Source organism: Aquarana catesbeiana, linkage group LG01 (assembly GCF_042186555.1).
Source record: "Aquarana catesbeiana isolate 2022-GZ linkage group LG01, ASM4218655v1, whole genome shotgun sequence".
NCBI classification, from domain to species: domain Eukaryota; kingdom Metazoa; phylum Chordata; class Amphibia; order Anura; family Ranidae; genus Aquarana; species Aquarana catesbeiana.
In genome coordinates this window covers 235,973,768-235,993,504 of record NC_133324.1, presented here as the reverse complement: position 1 = coordinate 235,993,504, position 19,737 = coordinate 235,973,768, and the positions used below count along the sequence as shown (strand labels likewise).

Sequence of the window (19,737 nt, the reverse complement as noted above, 5' to 3'; positions counted from 1 at the left end):
TGTATGTCCTTGGGTTTCAGTGGTTATTTCCCAGAATGATGCCTGCACCTACAGGCATCATCCTGGTATCATTCTTTTCAGCTGGCGATTCCATTTCAGGCAGAAGTGATCTGAGTGGCTAATTAGCCACTCAGATCACTTCTGCGGGTGGTGGAAAGGGGTCCCACCCCCCTCCGCTGCCTCTCTGGTCCCATCGCGGACGCCGGCGATGGCTGCCCTGTACAGAGAGAGGAACTGACATTGTTCCCCTCTCTCTGTAACCCTAGAAACCGGGAGCGATGAGTAGTTTGTCACTTCCAGTTCCGCCCCTTCGTTTACCTGGCCACCAGCAGCTGATCGGACCGATCTCTGTCTGATTGGCTGCATGGGGGGCCAGAGGAGAGATTCGGGGGTCTAAAAGACCCTGAATCTCTCCATAAAGAGGACCTGTCATGGACCATGCTGTCACAAGGGATGTTGTTCATCACTTGTGATAGCAATAAAGTTAGTACAAAAAAAAAGTGTAAACATTTTTTGTATAAAATAAATAATAGAAAAAATGTAAAGTGCCCCCGTCCTATTGTGCTTACGTGCAAAGGCGAACACATACGTTACTCCCGCACATGTAAACGGTGATGACACTACACGTGAGGTATTGTCGTGAACATTAGAGCGAGAGCAATAATTCTAGCACCAGACCTCCTGTGCAACTCTAAACTGGTAACTTGTGAAAGGCGGTAAAAGTGTCGCCTATGGAAAGTTTTAAGCACCATAGTTTGCCGCCAATCCAGGGGCAGATGCAATTTTAAAGCGTGACATGTTAGGTATCCATTTACTCCGTGTAACATCTTCCACATTATACAAAAAAATTGGGCTAACTTTAATGTTTTTTTTTTTTTTTTAATGTTTATGAACTTTTTTTCCAAAAAATTTGCGTTTGAAAAACCGCTGCACAAATACCATGTGACATAAAAAATTGCACCCACCATTTTATTCTATAGGGTCTCTGCTAAAAAAAAAAAAAAAAAAATATCTTCCAGCAAGACAGTGACCCTAAGCACACAGCTAAAATAACGAAGGAGTGGCTTCACAACAACTCCGTGACTGTTCTTGAATGGCCCAGCCAGACCCCTGACTTAAACCCAATTGAGCATCTCTGGAGAGAAAAATGGCTGTCCACCAACGTTTACCATCCAACCTGACAGAACTGGAGAGGATCTGCAAGGAGGAATGGCAGAGGATCCCTAAATCTAGGTGTGAAAAACTTGTTGCATCTTTCCCAAAAAGACTCATGGCTGTATTAGATCAAAAGGGTGCTTCTACTAAATACTGAGCAAAGGGTCTGAATACTTAGGACCATGTGATATTTCAGTTTTTCTTTTTTAATAAATCTGCAAAAATGTCAACAATTCTGTGTTTTTCTGTCAATATGGGGTGCTGTGTGTACATTAATGAGGACAAAAAATGAACTTAAATGATTTTAGCAAATGGCTGCAATATAACAAAGAGTGAAAAATTTAAGGGGGTCTGAATACTTTCCGTCCCCACTGTGTGTGTGTGTGTATATATATATATATATATAATGTTTGAGGGTTCTAAGTAATTTTCTAGCAAAAAAATAAAAAATTTTCTCATCTACAGCTTGCAGTATGCAATTGTGATCAGCGAGTTGTAGCTATAGCAATAAATATGTAAATATAAGAACACTGATAAAATATAAAACCAAAATGCAAACTACATACTGAATTGGCAGTCACAAAACACACTGAATTTGAATTAGTGTTCAGGGAAAAAGAAAAACTTTACAGTGGTGCTTAGAGAAGTTTGCAATGCTACACAGGAAAAAATAGTTTACATTGGTGGTAAACCATGACAGTGTCCAGGGAAGTACAGGGTGCTGTGCATCTTACCCGTTCCATGTGGCAGCCACCCATTTTGACCCCGATGAGGTTCCAGATTCGTTTTGGGTGGTTGAGTGGCCTCAGGCAAGGCCATTGCTGACAGGGTGCGGGATGATGTGTTCTTCTTGGTCCTCATCCACACGCTATACTTGCTAGCTTGCCAATGGTTTTCTAGCTCCCCATTGGCATGGAACGTTTAGCAATATCTGAGAAACTCTGTTATAGATACTTCTCCCTCCATCTTTATGGACTCTATTGTTGGAAGTATCCTTACTTTTAATTCTCCTAAACAGACTGCTTATGTTATTGGATAATTTTGTTTCCTGAAATCTATCTTTTCATTGGATTAACTGGAATGTGAACCAGCAGCTACAGAAACCAGCATTGTAAGCAGCCCCATACAAAAGAATGTGGTGCTTATTTCTAATGTGGGTTTATTTGATTTGTATGCATATTATATGCAGAAGATATTACACAAGAAGATGAGGACATTCAAAATCAGATGTTTATTCTTATGACACTTTTCCTTATCTAGTATGCTTCATTTACACAGCAGTGGTTTAAATACCAATACAGACAAGGGGAATGGCATTGAGTAAAAGGATCTGTTAAATGCAACCATAGATAACTGCAATAATAAATATACATCAACTGTACAGCACACTTTCAGGGCTCAAAAAGGAGATATGTTGCACAAACCCATTGCTAAAGTGTATTTGTTTTGGGTGGTCTGTTCTCCACCTTCAGTCTTGTGTGGAGGGTGGAGGCTGTTGCTGTGCTTAGGAAAGCAACTCTTCCCTTAAAGTGTATTTGTTTTGGGTGGTCTGCTGTCCACCTTCACCTTCTTCTTTGCGGAGGTGGAGGCTGTTGCGGTGCTTAGGAAAGCAACTCTTCCCTTTTCTTTAAATTGCATTTATATCAGCCACTCCGGTGTCTTTATTACGTTTGCCTCTCCTAGCAATATTTTTCCAACTTGTAAAAGATAATACAATAAAAAGTACAGAAATGCATTTGTCTAAAACAAACACTTTTGAAAACTGATCTTTCTAGGTCAGCATATCCTGGGAATAGCAAGTGTGTTGCTGCATGCCTTTTCTTTGTCGTCTAACAGTGCATCATAAATTGTTCAAATTACAATAACTAAAATTGCTCAAAAAAAGAAACGTCACAGATGTTTCCTGCTGGAGCTGTCAGGCAATGCAGCCGAACTGGGGTGTCTGCAGTGTCCTCTGCCCTGCCAGGAACTGTAGGACACTTTAGTTCCTGCTTTATTTGGTAACAGTTTGGCAAGCACTACTGATCACAATTGGCATTTATAAAGAAAAATGGCAAAACAATAAAGGGTTGCAGCTTAACTAGCAGGACACATGAGTAGTGTGCTCTAGCCTCCCGCAGACTGTTTAATGGCAAAGTAAATTACTTGTTCAACTGTATTCTTAACATAAAAGAACAAATGTTAAAAGCAAAAGTAGTAACATACATTATAAAGGATACTATTATTTTGAATAGGGACACATATCTATGTGCCACCTCCATATTTAACCTTAATATAATCAGGCTTGTTTAGTAAAGCAGTGCAAAAATCAATGACATGAAAAGTGGATTTACCCAAAGCACGCTTTTTTGGTTTACTTTCGATACACTGATTAACAGATGACATGATCTAGTTGTATTGGGTACTACACCTTTCACCAACCATTACACTGCCTTAATGAATACCACTTGTATGGGTGCGCTCTGCAGAGATAAGGTGTGGCTATGTAAACTATGTCATTACAATCACATTCCTGTCCACTTATCACTGCCAGCCTGTGTAAGCCAAGTGTCACTGCATAGTTAGTACTGGTATTGTCAGTGCAATTATTACTTGATATGGAAAAGGAGACCCATTGTTGGGTGCCCGGTGGGGTTTTCTGCCACATCAGAGCCACCAGTTAAAAAGCTGAAGTAGCCTGAGGTTTAATTGACATCATCCTCCTAAGATCCTTTTCTTTAATTCAGATCTAGTAAAGGGTCAAAATAACTGCAAAGATCCTTTACATTGCTTCCTATAAATGTGAAGTTCCTTTTGGCCATTCAAAAAGGCTTCTCTCTGACACTAGATGTATTGCTAACAAGGCTAAGGATGTAAATATAATTATCTATATTGGTGTTAGTGGCTATGCTGCTAATGTGTAGTATATTCCTGGCAAGTTTAATTATTTGACTAGATGGGCAAAATAAAAAAATAAAAATAAAAAAATGTGTCCATGAGTCTAAAAAGCCATTATTGTTTTGCAATGTTTTCAATACCTATATAACCCTTCATCCTACAGGTCTCAATAGGGCCATGCTTGCAGGCAGAACAAATCTCTTTGACATTAGTTAAGTTCTGTGCTTAATATTCTTGCAGCTTAAAGGACGGCCTAACATCCACTTCTTTGACTCTCTCCTCTGCCATCACTCTGTGCTGTGTATGGTCCAAGCCCTTTATACGTACAGTGCATTACGGAACTGTAAGTGCTCAACCCCTACTGAGTCTCACCAACATAAGGCCACAGATTCAAGTTTTTCAGTGAATATTTGATCATTGCTGGACCTATCACAGCCTGTGTAACTAAGCTGAGGGGGGAACAAAATCTGTTAAAAAAAAATAAAAAATAAAAAAAACCTAAGCCGCTCACATCCTTATATACTACTAAATACTGAAAATTAAACAACCCAAACATGGGGCTATTCACAGCCAGCTAAATCCAGTGCTTAGTAAAACTATTAGAACTTAAATACTACTTTGAAAAATAACTAAAATAAAAAAATAAGATTTTTTTTTTCACAGCTCTAGCTCCAGTGTGTTACATTCGTGAACTCTGGAAATAATTTATCATTAAATTATATTACTGTGTATATTCTTATTTACAGATCCCATTGTTTTACTAGTTTCCTGTCTCTCCAGAAATACCTTTTGACTATCACTTACCCCAAACATTATGAGTTCCCAAGGCTCTACTGTTAGCTTTTGAAGAGAAAAATCAATTTGTCCGCTCACATTAGTCAGTACTAAAATTTTTCTACAAACAATTCACAAACAAGGCAAAAACCCCACCAGATACTTCACAAATACAAAAGGTAAATGTGCAGGTTTGGGCAGAACAAAACCATAATATGGTCAGTAGTCTTGTTCCCTCTGAGTTCTGTCCAGGGGGGCGAGCGATTTCTAGTAGCCAAGGTCAAGTTCTTTGTTCATTCACTGTCTCTTCAGTTAGTCTGATGGTGGTCAACCACTGAGTGGATCTTCTCGATAATGGATGGCATGCCTCAGCTTTTCCAGCATTATTTCAAGGGAGGAGTACTGTGGGAGCTTTATCATGAACATGCACGTCTCCACACGGATGTATCTGGAATCAGGGGATCCTGCAAAAAGCCATTGAAAGGTTAAGTGGACCTGTGCCCAAATATTAAAAGGGTATTAAACCAAAAATGTTATATATTGCAGCTTATCAATCCTTGTATTTGGTGGTTAGTCATTTTTTTAGGATTTGTTTTTCTTTACTTTCACCTGGTGATCCAGGCAGTAAACACACTACCTGTCATATGGTGTCTCCACTCTGGATGGAGGTGCAACAGAGACACCTTTGGACAGCAGCATTGTCAATCTGGGGAAAGACTAGTGTTACATGCACTCCACTAGCTAATTCAAGCTGAACTCTAGCTAACATATTTTAACCACTTAATGACCAAGCCACTTTCTGAGATTTGTTGTGTACAAGATTAAAACATTTTTTTTTGTCAGAAAATTACTTAGAATCCCCAAACATTATAAATTTTTTTTTCCTAACACCCTAGAGAATAAAATGGGGGTCGTTGCAATTCTTTCTGTGACACCGTATTTGCACAGCGGTCTTACAGCACACTTTTTTTTTGGTTAAAAGACACTTTTTTTAATTAAAAAATAAAACAATAGTAAAGTTAGCCCAATTTTTTTTTATATTGTGAAAGATAATGTTACGCCAAGTAAATTGATACACATGTCACGTTTTAAAATTGCGCCCGCTTGTGGAATGGCGACAAACTTTTACCCTTAAAAATCTCCATAGACGACGTTTAAAAAATTCTACAGGTTGCATGTTTTGAGTTACAGAGGCGGTCCAGGGCTAGAATTATTGCTCTCACTCTACCTATTGCGGCGATACCTCACGTGTGTGGTTTGAACACCGTTTTCATATGCGGGCGCTACTCACGTATGTGTTCACTTCTGCACGCGAGCTCGTCGGGACAGGGCGCGTTTAAAAACATTTGTTTTACCTTTGTTGGCCCTTTAAGAGCTATGTTTTAACGTCGCTTCCGCCCTGCATTGTTATGGAGATGGGTGGGGGCCATCTTCCTCTCACTTGTCTCCATGCCCAGCAAGGGTGAAGAGCTGATTGCGTCTGCTGCTGCTGACGGCTCCGGTAAGCGGTGGAGAGCACGGGGGGGGGTTTCTCTCTCCCTCCGCCGATAAAAATAATCTTGCGGCGAATCCACCGCAGAGACCACTTTTATCTGAAACCGCACCGCTCACTGAAGAAGAGGATACCGGGGACAACGATCTTCCTCTTCAAAGTACCGACATATAACGACGGTGGGCGGTCCAGAAGTGGTTAAGCAACTACAGCAACAGTTTTTGTTCTTTTTTGAGAGGAAAAAGTTTTATATAAATGAAAAAAGCTCACCATTGTAGGAACATCCTGTTAGTGTTAAATGGTTTGTTTCAACCCTCTAGTTGGAACGTTTGCTGGACAGCTTAGTCTACTAAAGGAAGTTGACAACTGGCACTGGCAGCTGTCAGAATATCCAAAAAGTGATTGCATCTAATTGGGTGCAGTCACTGTTTGGCCAACAATTTTCCACACAGCTCCTCTGACAAAAGTTGATTAGTGACTTCAGCTCCAAAAGGATTTACCCCCTTCATGACCAGGCCATTTTTTGCGATACGGCACTGCGTTACTTTAACTGACAACTGCGCTGTACCCAAATAAATTTGATGTTCTTTTTTTCCCACAAATAGAACTTTCTTTTGGTGGTATTTGATCACCTCTGCGGTTTTTATTTTTTGCGCTATAACCAAAAAAGACCAAAAATTTTGAAAAAAGAACAAACAATATTTTTTACTTTCTGCTATAAAACATATCCAAAAAAAAATGTGTAAAAAAAAAAAAAAATCTAATTTCTTCATAAATTTACATATTATTGTTAAAAAAAATTCCAATGAGCGTATATTGATTGGTTTGTGGAAAAGCTATAGCGTCTACAAACTATGGGATTTTTTTTACTAGTAATGGCGGTGAGTAGTACATTTTTTTTACTACTTTTTTACTTCTACTATTTTTTTACTAGTAATTGTGGTGATCAGCGATTTTTAGCGGGACTCCGACATTGCGGCGGACAAATCTGACATTAAGTGACACAAGCTACTAATTCAGTCACATGCCTCATAGGAAGTCCCATTCCTTCCTCCTTTGTTGTCTAACATGTATCAGGGAGGTTTGCCACTGCTATGATCAAGTTGTGTCAGGTCGCATCACTATAATACAGTGATCAGTGCTAAATGCACTGTCACTGTATAAATGACACTGGCAGGAAAGGGGTTAACATCCGGGGCAATTAAAGGGTTAAATGTGTCCCTAAGAGGTGCTTTCTAACTGTGGGGGGTGCTTTGAATAAATGAAAAACAGATCTGTGTTTCTGCTTAGCAGAAACACAAGATCTCCATTTTCCCCTCTGGCAGAACGGCGGTCTGCCTTGTTTAGATGTTCTGCCTCTCTCCGAACGATTGCTGGGTTCCTGGCAGACATCGGTTCCGCCGGAGCCGCCGATTGCCTCCTGCTGTGTCCAATCACAGCGGGAGCGGGTCTCCAGCGGCACACGTGTGTGCCTCCGACCAGGAAGAAGAAATCACATACAGGTACATGATTTTGCGTTTAAGGGCTGCCCAGTAGCAGTATATGTACGTGTAGCGATCCTTAAGCGGTTAAAAAATCTAATTTGTCGAACCAACCAAGTGGTGCCAACAGAGCCACCAACTGTCCTGTATTTCTTCTCGGTAAGTATCCTTTAACCCTTTCGCTGGCAGGTACGTACAATCGTACGGACCCGGCAGCAGGGGGGGGGGGTTACACACATTCCCAGTGGCTAAAGTCACTGGGATTGTGTGTGAATCTGACAAATTGACTTCTGGGTGTCAAAAGAAAGCAGTCTGGCATCTCCAGCGTACTCATGAAACCGTTGGTGGCGATACACATATTATATCTCGTCGTGCACGCTGGAGTGAGAGCAAAATTTCTAGCAATACACCTCTTCCATAACACTAAACTGATGACCTATAAGGGGGCTTTTAAAGTATCGTCTACAGAAAATATAGAATACTGAAGTTTGTCGGCATTTTTATAGGCGCATGCAAATTTAAGGTTGACATGTTGGGTATCTATTCACTCGGTGCAACCTTATTGTTTATATTTTACCAACAATATGGGTAATTTATTGTGTTTCTGGACCCTAAAATGAACTTTGCAGTAATAAATAAGAACTGCACTTTTCTTGTAGCTGACCTGTGCTTTGCTAACACAGAGTAAACCTGCCCCTTACCCTGAATGGACAAAGCACAATAGACCACCAAGCTCAGCAAGTTCACAATTAGTAATATGAATTCTGTTTTTGGAGATTGACTGATTATATATATAATTAATCTATCACATACACATAAATACACATGTATACACACACTTGAACTATTCTTGGTGCACGAAGAGCTCACTTTAAAGGATTTGTACATGACATTTAGACGCCTTTCACACTGGATCGTTTTTCAGGCGCTTAAGCGTTTAAAAACGCGCCTGTAAAGTGCCTGAAAGAAGCCTCATCTGCAATCCCAAAGTGAAAGCCCGAGCCCTTTCACACTGCCAGCACCCGAAAAACGCTAGTAAAGCGCCGCTTAAGACCCCTTTCACACTGGGGCGTTTTTCAAGCGCTGGCAGTGTGAAAGGGCTTGGGCCATCGGCGCACCCAGCCCGGTGGCAAAAACACGAAAGCGCTGCAAAGAAGCTGCTTGCAGGACTTTTTTTGACGCCCTGCCAGCGCAGCGCCCCAGTGTGACAACACTCAGGCTTTCACATTGGGATTGCAGATGAGGCTTCTTTCAGGTGCTTTACAGGCGCTTTTTTTAACGCTAAAGCGCCTGAAAAACGGCCCAGTGTGAAAGGGGTCTTAAAAGCTGGACAGCCCACACTTACCTTTTTATAAAGTTTTTAGTAACTTTGTTCAAATACATTTACTGTGTGTGCAGCTAAAGTATAACCCCACCTATACATTTTTAGTGATAAACATAATATAAACATGCTGCAGTTATTTCCACAATGAATGTCTTCCTTCATTTTGTACCAATAGATATCACTATCTGCCTGCAAAGTTCTTTTTGCTTAATAAGTTCATGGTAAACCTGGACTTAGTCCATACACCACCAAATTCACATCTGCAAAGTGGCATTTTTTTCCCTTTATAGTCACCATTAACAGATTGATTTATTTATTTTTTAAGACTGATAAGCTGTCTCACTACGAATTACTACTAGCCTTTCAGCCCTATTTTTTTTTTTTTTTTTTACCTGTTGCTCCATCAGGTGGCGCTATTTTCATGGGATAAGGTGGGACATGTGCAGTGTCGGGTCCCCCATCTTTACAAGGACAGGTGAAGGGAATACGCTCCTGATTGCAAGCAAATTTGATGAACTTACAAAGTTCTTCCTGAGTGAACATCTCCAAAGCACACCAGAAAAACTCTATATGCTGGTCGGTCTCCATCAGACCCACTTGATACATTGTGTGAGCCTGCAGGAAAACATACACTATTAAAAAACAGAACATGTAGTGGTTTTTAAACATTATTCTTCATTATAGTCAGAACGAAAAAAAAAAAAAAAAAAAAAAGGTTAGAAAAATAAGAAATGTCACAATTTAAGATCTTCTGATTCTCTAGATAGCAGCAGGTGAAGGTCTCAGCATCTTTTCCTAAGTGAAGTTGTTATCTCTATAAAGGCTGCTGAAAAATGCTCATTAGATCTTCACTCAGTTTGCAGAGAGAACCTGAATTCATCTCAGTAACTTGTCCATCACTGAGCGGCTAAAGTAAGATTATTGGACGAATTTTCGTCAGTTTTTTGTTTGATGCTAGTCTCAAATCGAAAGTGAAGAGGGTACTCACCATCAGAAAAATTTCTGACGACAGAATTTAACGTCAGAAGTGACGTAATGTGTTGAATTGTTTTGTATGTATTCTTTCATTTCTGAGCATGCCTAGTCTTGCTCTTCAGATTTTTTTTGTGTCAGAAAACAGTACTAATGAAAAGAAAATCAGACGTTGTGGTCACATCAGACAAAATTTTTTAGCCTGCACATCCAGTTTTTGTCTGCCAAAAATTCGCAATCGGCTGTCAAAAGCAGCATACTAACGATCAAAAAAAAAAAAAAAAAAAAAAAAATCGGCAGATCGTTCATTGGACAAAGTTTATCTTCAGATTTTCTGACCGTGTGAACGGGCCTTTAGATTGATGTTTTGTTCAGATAAAATGAGCCTCAGGGTAAGCAGTTACTGCTTTACAATTTTAGCTAACCCATAGCGCTCTGAGAATCCTAGTAAAAGTTCATTTACAATGCAAATATATCAATGACTCTCATACCTTCAAAAATTCCAGGTTGATGAATGGCAGTCCACAGGTCCTGAGCTCCATTTCCAGAGCGGTCAGGCTGGACAGAAGCTGCAGAGGGATAATGGAGCCCAGCCCAGCTCGTACTGCGTTCATACATTCTTGATTCCTTAGCTCACGCATGCGCAGGTTGCGGATACCTGTTGCATAAATGTCCTTGTTTTCCCAGCTTTAAAAAAAAGGAAGAACATACACTGTACAAGCCCTTTTTATATACAAAATGCAAATCAAAATGTGCGGTCTGAGAGGAAAGGTAGATGTAACTGCGCTCCAAAATCTTTGCTGAACTTTTATACTTGTAATGCACGGCAATAACCAAACCTGTGACCCCAGTCTTCCTTTGCCCTAACCTCTGCTTTCATTTTAACTGTTCACTTTTAGGCCTCTTTCACACGAGGGATCCGTATGTCCGTTTTTCATCCTTCCGTTTTCGGATGAAAAATGGACATACATGTATCCCTATGGAGCGTCAGATGTCAGCGGTGACATGTCCCCTTCCGTTTTCGGATCGGATTGGGTGACGACGGACACTACGGTCCGTCATCACCCGATCCCCCATAGGGGAGAGCGGCGCTCTGACAGGTCCGTCGCTGCACAGTGTGCAACGATGGACCTGTCATCTTCCTGCTCAGCGGGGATCGGCGGAGCGATCCCTGCTGAGCAAGCGGGTGTTCACGGGGCGGATCATCACTGATCCGCCCCGTGTGAAAGAGCCCTAAGGCCCCAATCACAAAAGGAATTGCATGTGAATCACACAGGAACGCTGTGTTATTTTTGTGCGATTCACATGCAGCGACACGCACATATGCAGTGGGGAGCCAACTGTAAAACCGCTAAGAGTCTCATCTGGCTTCCCACACTAAACAGGGCTGTGCTGGGGAGCTAAAGAAAACCAAAGAACTGGCCCGGGTGAGAACAGGTAAGTGTCTTTAATAAAAGTCAGCAGCCACAGTATTTTCCTTTTTTTTCTTGCAAACTCTTTAAAATGTTGCAGTTGTCTCATACAAGCATTTGCAGAAAGCAAGACTTCAATGAAAAAGGAACTAAACTGTATCTGAGCACCACAAACTGAAAACACTATTTAATTCATTTTTAATGAAAAAAAAGCTCCCCCCCATCCATCCATGTTTTAGTTTGCTGAGAAATCACTATGAAAAACATCCCCTAGCATTTCTAGCTGTAGCCATCTTGAGTAAGGGCAGATGAGTCATGTAGCATTTCTGTCCCTTAGTTCAAGCATGCAGACAGGAGGGTGTGCTGATCTGAGAAAACCCCTACAGATAATAAATAAAAGAATGCCCATGAAGAATGTGTCTGTGCTATTCAGTATGACAGCTGAAGGTTCAGTGTGCAAGAGAGCTGCTGTTAGCATTTCATCAGTAACAATAGTCAATTCAAGCTACAAAGTATACATTTCTTACATTATATAAGGCTGGAACTGTCATCTGCAGCTAATTACAGTATATCTATTTTTTTATATTGTATTTAGCTGCAGCAAACCTGTTTTTTTCTACCACTTTACAAGAAAATGTTATATTTACATTTTTGCTTCATTCTTTCATTTTTGGAAGTGGTAAAATGAGCTACACTGTAAAAACGTTTCTTGGCTGTAAAATGGGATATACAGGTTTAAGAAATTTGGTTTATTATTGCATATTATCCTGAGAAATATCACAGAATCCTCCTTAGCTAGGGCTAACCACTTCACAATGAATACTTAAAGTGGTAGTAATTCTCTGGGTGACGCTTTTTTTCCTGACCTGCAAGGTAAAGCCATAATGTGCTAGTATGCATAGCATACTAGCACATTTTGTGAAACTTACCTGAAAACAAAGCATTCCAGCGATGCGTCCGGCCGTGTGACTGGCCGGAGCTGCAGTAACGTCACTCCTGCGCATGCGCGGGGCACAGGATTCTGAACGAACCATGAAGAGAAAATAGTGGCACTACCAGCATAAAAAAATCTATAATTCTTTACTGTAGATTCATTTAAAATAGAGCAAGACGATGCACGAATCGCTCTCACAAGGTTAGCAAACGTTCTTCACACTGCTGTGCTTAATCATTGAGCAGCGTTTGCTAACCTTGTGGGAGCAATTTGTGCATCGTCTTGCTCTATTTTTAATGAATCTACAATAAAGAATTATAGATTTTTTTTATGCTGATAGTGCTGCCACTTTTTCTTCACTTTCCAGTTGGCTGCAGACCAGGCGGGCACCCGGCAGCACGGGTACCTTATGAGCGGCACGCCTTTCCAGTTTTCTTCTGAAAGTACAGCCGAGATGGCCGTTCTTTCAAAGCGCATGCACTGATGATGTCATCGGCTGCATATATAGTAAATATCTCCTAAACGGTGCAAGTTTAGGAGATATTTACAGTACCTATAGGTATGCCTTATTATAGGCTTACCTATATGTACAAGTCAAAGACTGGCATTTAAAACCACTTTAAATCCTTCCTTGTGTGTGATCACTTATATAATGAGGCAAAACATTTGGTTTTACTCTAAGCACTAGTTCACACTGCATGTGAATCGCACTGCATTCCTGTGCAAATCACATGTGATTCTGTGCGGTGTGATTTGAGCTCATTCATTTGAATGGCTTACATCGCACCACAGGCAGCTTTTTTTTGTTTGCATAGTACAGCCGTAGGTACAGGTTAAGGCTGAATAGAGTCTGTGCACCGATATACTGAATGGTAATCAAAGAGTTAACCTGGCTGTGTAAAGCTGGACTGTAAGTGGGTGGACAGGCGCAGATAGGAGCGGTGTGCGTGCAATATCTTGTTAGGAGGCCGGCTACATGTGGGTGAGTCGGTGTCCTATGGACAGTATACACAATGTCAGTGCGATCTCACCACTCCCCAGCCATGCTGAAGGCTCCTAATGCCTCATGCACAGAATCCACATGGAGGTAGTCCACCAGAGCACTCTTCGTTTGTGTCGCTCTGTGTATGCAGTGTCCGTCCACAGGTAGATACCGTGGGTGTGGGAGTCTGGTCTAGGAATAAACGTCACAAGGGTAATGACACCGCGCTGATATGTTTAGCTTCTTCAGAGTAAGGAGGGGTTCAGCTGGGGTGCCCATTTAAGGCGCCCCAAAACGAAGAGTGCTCTGGTGGACTACCTCCATGTGGATTCTGTCCATGAGACATTAGGAGCCTTCAGCATGGCTGGGGAGTGGTGAGATCGCACTGACATTGTGTATACTGTCCATAGGCCACCGACTCACCCACATGTAGTCGGCCTCTTAACAAGATATTGCACGCACACCGCTCCTATCTGCGCCTGTCCACCCACTTATAGTCCAGCTTTACACAGCCAGGTTAGTGGTTTGGTTACCATTCAGTATATCGGAGCACAGACTCTATTCAGCCTTTACCTGTACCTACAGCTGTACTATGCAAGTGCACCACTGATTGACTATGTATCAGCAGACTCTGCCATCCATCCATCACATATTCCACATCACGTCTGCCCTGTACTACCGTTGAAGTCATAGACTGGCCAACTGTGGTTAAACCACATTATCCTCTATCTGCAGTCACTTAAACTAGTCGCTTTGATTCAACCATCAGATTGGATGAGTGTGTGTGTGGTGGATGTGTGATTTGTGTGGGTGTCTGCAGCTGCTTTCTTGTCTGGTTTTGACAACATAATTTTAACTTTTTGTTATGTCGGAGGTTTTCGCTATTTTTCATGTTCTTTTTTTACTTAAAGCAGAACTTCAGTCATTTTTTCATCTTGCCATCTATTAAATCTTCTACCCTTGTTGTTTTAACTTTGCCAATAAATACCTTACGCAGCCCACTTCCTGTTTCTTGTCTGGTAAAAAGCCTAGGCTTAAGACATCATTCACAGCTCTCGCTCTCTCTTGTGAGAGTCTGCCAGGAAGGGGGGGGGGGGGGGGGGTCATAAGAGGGCCAATGAGAGCTGCAGAGCTGGAGGTGTGTAAATCCAGGAAGTGAACAGGCAGCAGATTCAGCTGCCCACACTTAAAATGGCTGCAGCCAGACTCAGTGGAAGGAGATTTCTGCAGCATATTTGGCAAGTACAGAATCACAGTATATATAAAATAATATGCAAAGTGGTTGGAGGGAAGCTTCAGGATGGCAAAGATGTTTTTATTACAAATTATGTGAGCAGACTGCAGTTCCTCTTTAATATACTTTTATAAATTTATAATTGACCGACTGATCCTCTTTGAAGATTTCTTTTTGGACCTTTAGTCCTCCTTAAAAATATGCTTATATATCTAGAGGATCACGCTACCATCCACTCCCTGTTATAATTGTATGGGGATGATCTGACTGTATATGGGGCGATTGTGCATAAGACAGAGTTTGAGGTATCGGACTCCTTTTAGGATACTCTCCTCTATATCTCCAGCTGAGGAGAGGACACAGTGGTTTTTATCTTTTTTATGTAAGCCTTTTTTTGTTCGCACTGGAACCGGATGGCATGGGATCCATACACCCACAAGATCTGGCACAGGCAAATGCACTGCGTTTTGCAACCTGCTTCTGGGGTATAACTTTTAATTGACACCCGCAGCAGATCACGGAAATGCAGTGCGATTTCTATGTGCTGCAGAAAATGCACAGGAATCGCTGCGTTTCCCGCACTGCATCAGTGTGAACCGCGGCTTAGGTTTCACCCCTTTCACAAAGGCGGTTTGATCAGGTTCGCATGTCAGTTTTTCAGGTGGTCCTGATTGGAATGTCAATGCATTGCTATGGACAGGCGGGTGTAAAACAGACTTCTGCCTACCTCAGAGTTCAACCCGGGCCCGCTATAAAAAAAAAAACGTAAAGGGACCCCACCCTCTTCTGTTTAGGCAGTGCGGATCAGAGGTAGCGAGGTGTAAAATGGACAGCTTAATCCGTTTATGCTTAGCCGCCCATTAAGCAGATTGTGATTTTTCTGTGCCCACTCTGCTCCAATCAGCAGGGGATCAGCTCACAGATCCACTGCTGATCAGATCAGAATGCCCCGTGTGAAAGGGGCCTAAGATTCCACTTTTAGGATATAGAGACGTGCACTGCCTAGAGAGTACTATTACATTGTGACATAGTTAAACTCATTGATCTGAACACAGCATTACTTCCTTCATACTTACACCACAGGAATGTGTCTGCCCTTTGGACAAAGTTCCACCTCCTCTCCAGTCATGGTCAAATAAGTAAATTTACAGCTGGGTTTGTTGGGGGAGTCGGGGCTCTCAGTAGGAATATGCTGTGAGGCTATTTCAGCACAAAGTGTTTCCAGCTCAACTTCATCATCTATCTAAAGGAAAAAGATACAGCAACTATTGTATAAGATGGTTATTCCTTTGACTGCATGCACATAAGTGACCCTTTAACTATAAATGATTGCTGCCATTTTGTTTACACACTAAAGAATAGAAGCTATTTTTCATAACAAGCAATGCATGGCACTGATCTCTCCAGGAAGTATTAAAATACAGACCTTCTATTTCGAAAGCCTAACCCTATTTCAGAGGGGGGGGGGGGAGAGAAGGGAAGAAGGAGGGGGGGAAGAAGGGAGGAAAGGGGGGGGGGGAGAAGGGAGGAAGGGGGGTGGGGGAGAAGGGAGGAAGGGGGGTGGGGGAGAAGGGAGGAAGGGGGGGGAGAAGGGAAGAAGGGGGGGGGGGGGAGAAGGGAGGAAGGGGGGGGGGGGGAGGAAGGGAGGGAAGCAGGGAGGAGGAATGGGGGGAGGAGGGGGAAGCAGGGAGAAAGGGGGGGAGAAGGAGGGAGGAGGCCTGTTCAATGTGCTGTCTAATCTGTCCCTCTCTAAGCTGAAGCGAAAGAATACCAGAGACCCTAAAATCACAGGATTTTTATACAGGTATGAGAACCTCACCTAATACCCACTAAATCACCCAGCAGTGATGTCATTATGAACTATTCCTTTTAAGCAGCCTCTTTAGACAGGCCTTCTAGGTCTATTACATTTAAGGTACCCCCTGAAAGTACATAAGCCACCACTACTGGAAATGTTAGTTGCCTGGTTCTTTCTGGGTTTTATGGTTTTAAGTCAAAACATCTGACCTTTATAATTATTCTGCATCGTTGACTCAAAAAACACTGACGCAAATGAATAAACTTGAACAGCCATAAAAAAAAAAAAGAAAAACTATTTTACAAGTAACGTGGCAGTCTCCATACATATTTTGCAGGCTTCATATTTTTCCCCAAAGGATTCTGTAGAACAATTTGCTTTTTTAATATGCTTTCCTTACTCATTCATTCCTTCTTACCCCTCTATTCTCACACTTTAACTTGGGTTAAAGAATATTTTTTAGTCCTAATTTTCATGTACAACTGTACTAGAAAACACATTAAAAAAACAAAAAAACAAAAAAAAAATTTACATTTTCAAACTTCTTGATGTAATTGTGGGTGAGAATATCAGCCTCATAGAGATCTTCTTCGGGATCCAGGGGCTCTCCTACAAGCATCTTCCAAAAGCAAGGTAGTAGATCCAGTGGAAGAGGCACATCTGCGCGGATAGCTATACCCAGTAACTGACCAAAGAAATGAAGCAGCTGCTCCTCTGCATAGGTTATAGGGCTTGGTGTCAGAAGGAACTTCCCCTGTGGAAATAAAAACTGGTATTATACAATAAAACATCAAATATTAACACTTCTCTGTGTTGAAAAAATGTATCAGCATTAAAGCAGAAGCTCGGACCAATTTTTTTTTTTTCTTTTAAATAGAGTAGGGAAGATTATCACTACCTTCACGTTTTTATTTTTGTCTGCCCCCCAGTCTGAAAGAGACAAAATGTAATGCCTTCTATACAGCCAGGGGTAGCTGTTCGCAAGGCACGGTTGATTTGCGTTTTCACAAATTTATTGCGGCCTCTCAGTTTCACCCATTCAAATCAATGGTGCTGCACCACAACCGCAAGCCAAACAGCTTGTGGTTGCAGTGAATTAGTGTCATTGAAAATTGCCTTTCTGTGGACCATAGGATGCTTAAACCATATTAAAACACTACCATTTTAAAGTGTTACTAAACCCAGGACCTTGCAGTCACTATATCTGGTCTCTCAAAATACACAGAACATGGAAATGCAATTATTTTAGTAAATATAAACTACTAAATACCTTTTCTCATCAGAAGTATATAACAGTCTTGTGAATTCTATCAGTGTCCGGCTGAGCACTGGTTAAAGCTTTTGGGAGAAGTTTTTTTTCGCTGACTGTCCTATGAACCTGAAGGACCCCTGACTTTTAGTCTGGACAGTGCTGATCGGCCCTGTGCTGATCACATGCGCACCCCCAGAGAGGTCCAAAAAGAGAAGTCCATTGAGTTGGGGGGGGGGTCACACAGTAGGAACAATTCACGTGACACCCCACAAAAAGTCTTTAACCATGGAATGAAGCCTCTGAAACAGCATGGACAAGGACTAGATCTCTCCCTTGGTGGTTCGTAAGGACAGAAACACCTGACTGGAGAAAAGCCAAAACGTGCCCAACAATATCAGGATTGAAACTTCCAAGCTTTACATAAGGCAGAATAAGCATTCCATGTACAGTGGTACAACTTCCAGGAGGTTGACTTTCTAGTCTTGAGGAAGGTATTATGCATCAAGGACAGCAACTATCCCTTGGCCATGCTGTCAAAGCCAGCAACCACAAAGTGGGATGGAAGATCAGACCTTGTGACATCCAATTTAGCTGACCTTGGAGAGCTCACAGTTCATTTGCTAAGAGATTTACATACCACGTTCATTTTGGCCAAGCAGGTGTGATCAGAATTCACCTGAATGCCCTTCACCTTTATATTTTTTTATCCCTAATCTTTATTTTAGACATTAATATAATTACACACATTAAAAGACAGCCTCATTTGAACCCCCCAAACATCCAGCCATACCTCAAGAAAAAAAAAGAGGGGGGGGCTGGGTTGAGTGAGAGGATGGTCCCCAATCTCTAATACCACAAAGTGGAGATTCCTGAATACCCAAAAGGGAACTATCCACTCCTATTCGCTGTAATATAATTGATCCATGGTTCCCATTTAACAAATAACTCTTCTGATCTATTACTATTGGTGCAAACCCATTTCTCATCATCCATAATTATGTTAACCTGTTTTACCCAGTGATCTATAGTAGGCCCTTGTGACTTTTTCCAAAAGGAAAAATTAATCCTTTAGCTGCATCCAGCAGGTGTGGCATTATACTCTTCTTATATACCCTAAAAGAACTACGAGTACTATGAAAGAGGCATTGCACAGGGTCATCCCAAATCGAGATTGAAGTTATTTCAGAAATTAAATTCCTTAGCTCAGCCCAAAATGGCCTAATATTGGGACATTCCCACCAATGCTGCACAATAGGCAAGGAAGCAGCTGCAGTAGAGGGAAGGCATAGATCAGGGAAAACTGATATCAAGGAGTCACCAGCGCACCTACCACAAATGCTTGAGGATAAGTGGTTCAGGACACAAACCTGTTCAGTTTGATGTTGGTATACATTTAGTGACCCCTCACCAGATACAAAACTTGGAGCAACACCTCCAGATGAAGAGCCTATTCTGCTGGAAATGCGCATTGGTGGAGAAGGCCAGAATGTGAAGCTTTGCCCAAGACAAAATCAGGTCCACTTCTTCCTGAGCAGCATGACTTCTTGTTATGCTGCTCAGAGTTCCAGGATGTTGAACAGCATCTGTGTGGATAGCCACTATTCCAGAGTCTTAGCAGTCAAATGCATGGCAAATCCAAGTACTTCTGACATTGGTCCCATACCAACAGGCAACTGAGCTGCAGAACTTTGGAGCGAAACTGGGCATAGGGGACCACATCAAAGGCGGCATCCAGCACCTTCATGCACACCCAACGAGGGATTTTGCAACAACCTCAGAGACTGCACTTGGACACAAAGAGAGGCATTTCTCCTGTGAAAGCAGTACCCTCACCCGTGCCCTGTTAATTAATTTTAAGTACTCCAGACATTATGTCGGCACCAAGGTCAACTTCTGAAGGTTCAGAACCTATCCAGGAATTGTACCATCTTGCTTGGCATTTGAAGTCTGTTTCTGAGTTGATTGCTCCATGAGAAGCAGGTCATCCAGGTACCCCACACAATATGGATAGTCTTGCATGCGGTGTCTGGGTACAGTCCCTGTTGGACAC

At 41.8% G+C, this 19,737-nt stretch overlaps 1 protein-coding gene across 3 annotated transcripts in view; it reads right to left on the bottom strand.

Annotated features, from left to right (window-relative positions):
* Positions 1–2,367: 2,367 nt before the first annotated feature.
* HECTD4 (HECT domain E3 ubiquitin protein ligase 4) overlaps positions 2,368–19,737 on the bottom strand; it is a 282,112-nt gene continuing 264,742 nt past the window's right edge. For all 3 annotated transcript variants that reach the window (XM_073625973.1, XM_073625959.1, XM_073625965.1), the window contains exons 72-76: positions 16,968–17,189; positions 15,714–15,880; positions 10,567–10,762; positions 9,496–9,718; positions 2,368–5,270 (exon numbers count right to left, since the gene is read on the bottom strand). In XM_073625973.1, coding sequence (XP_073482074.1) covers positions 5,134–5,270; positions 9,496–9,718; positions 10,567–10,762; positions 15,714–15,880; positions 16,968–17,189 — 945 coding nt within the window. In that variant the 3' untranslated portion in view covers positions 2,368–5,133. The remainder of the gene's footprint in view (positions 5,271–9,495; positions 9,719–10,566; positions 10,763–15,713; positions 15,881–16,967; positions 17,190–19,737) is intronic.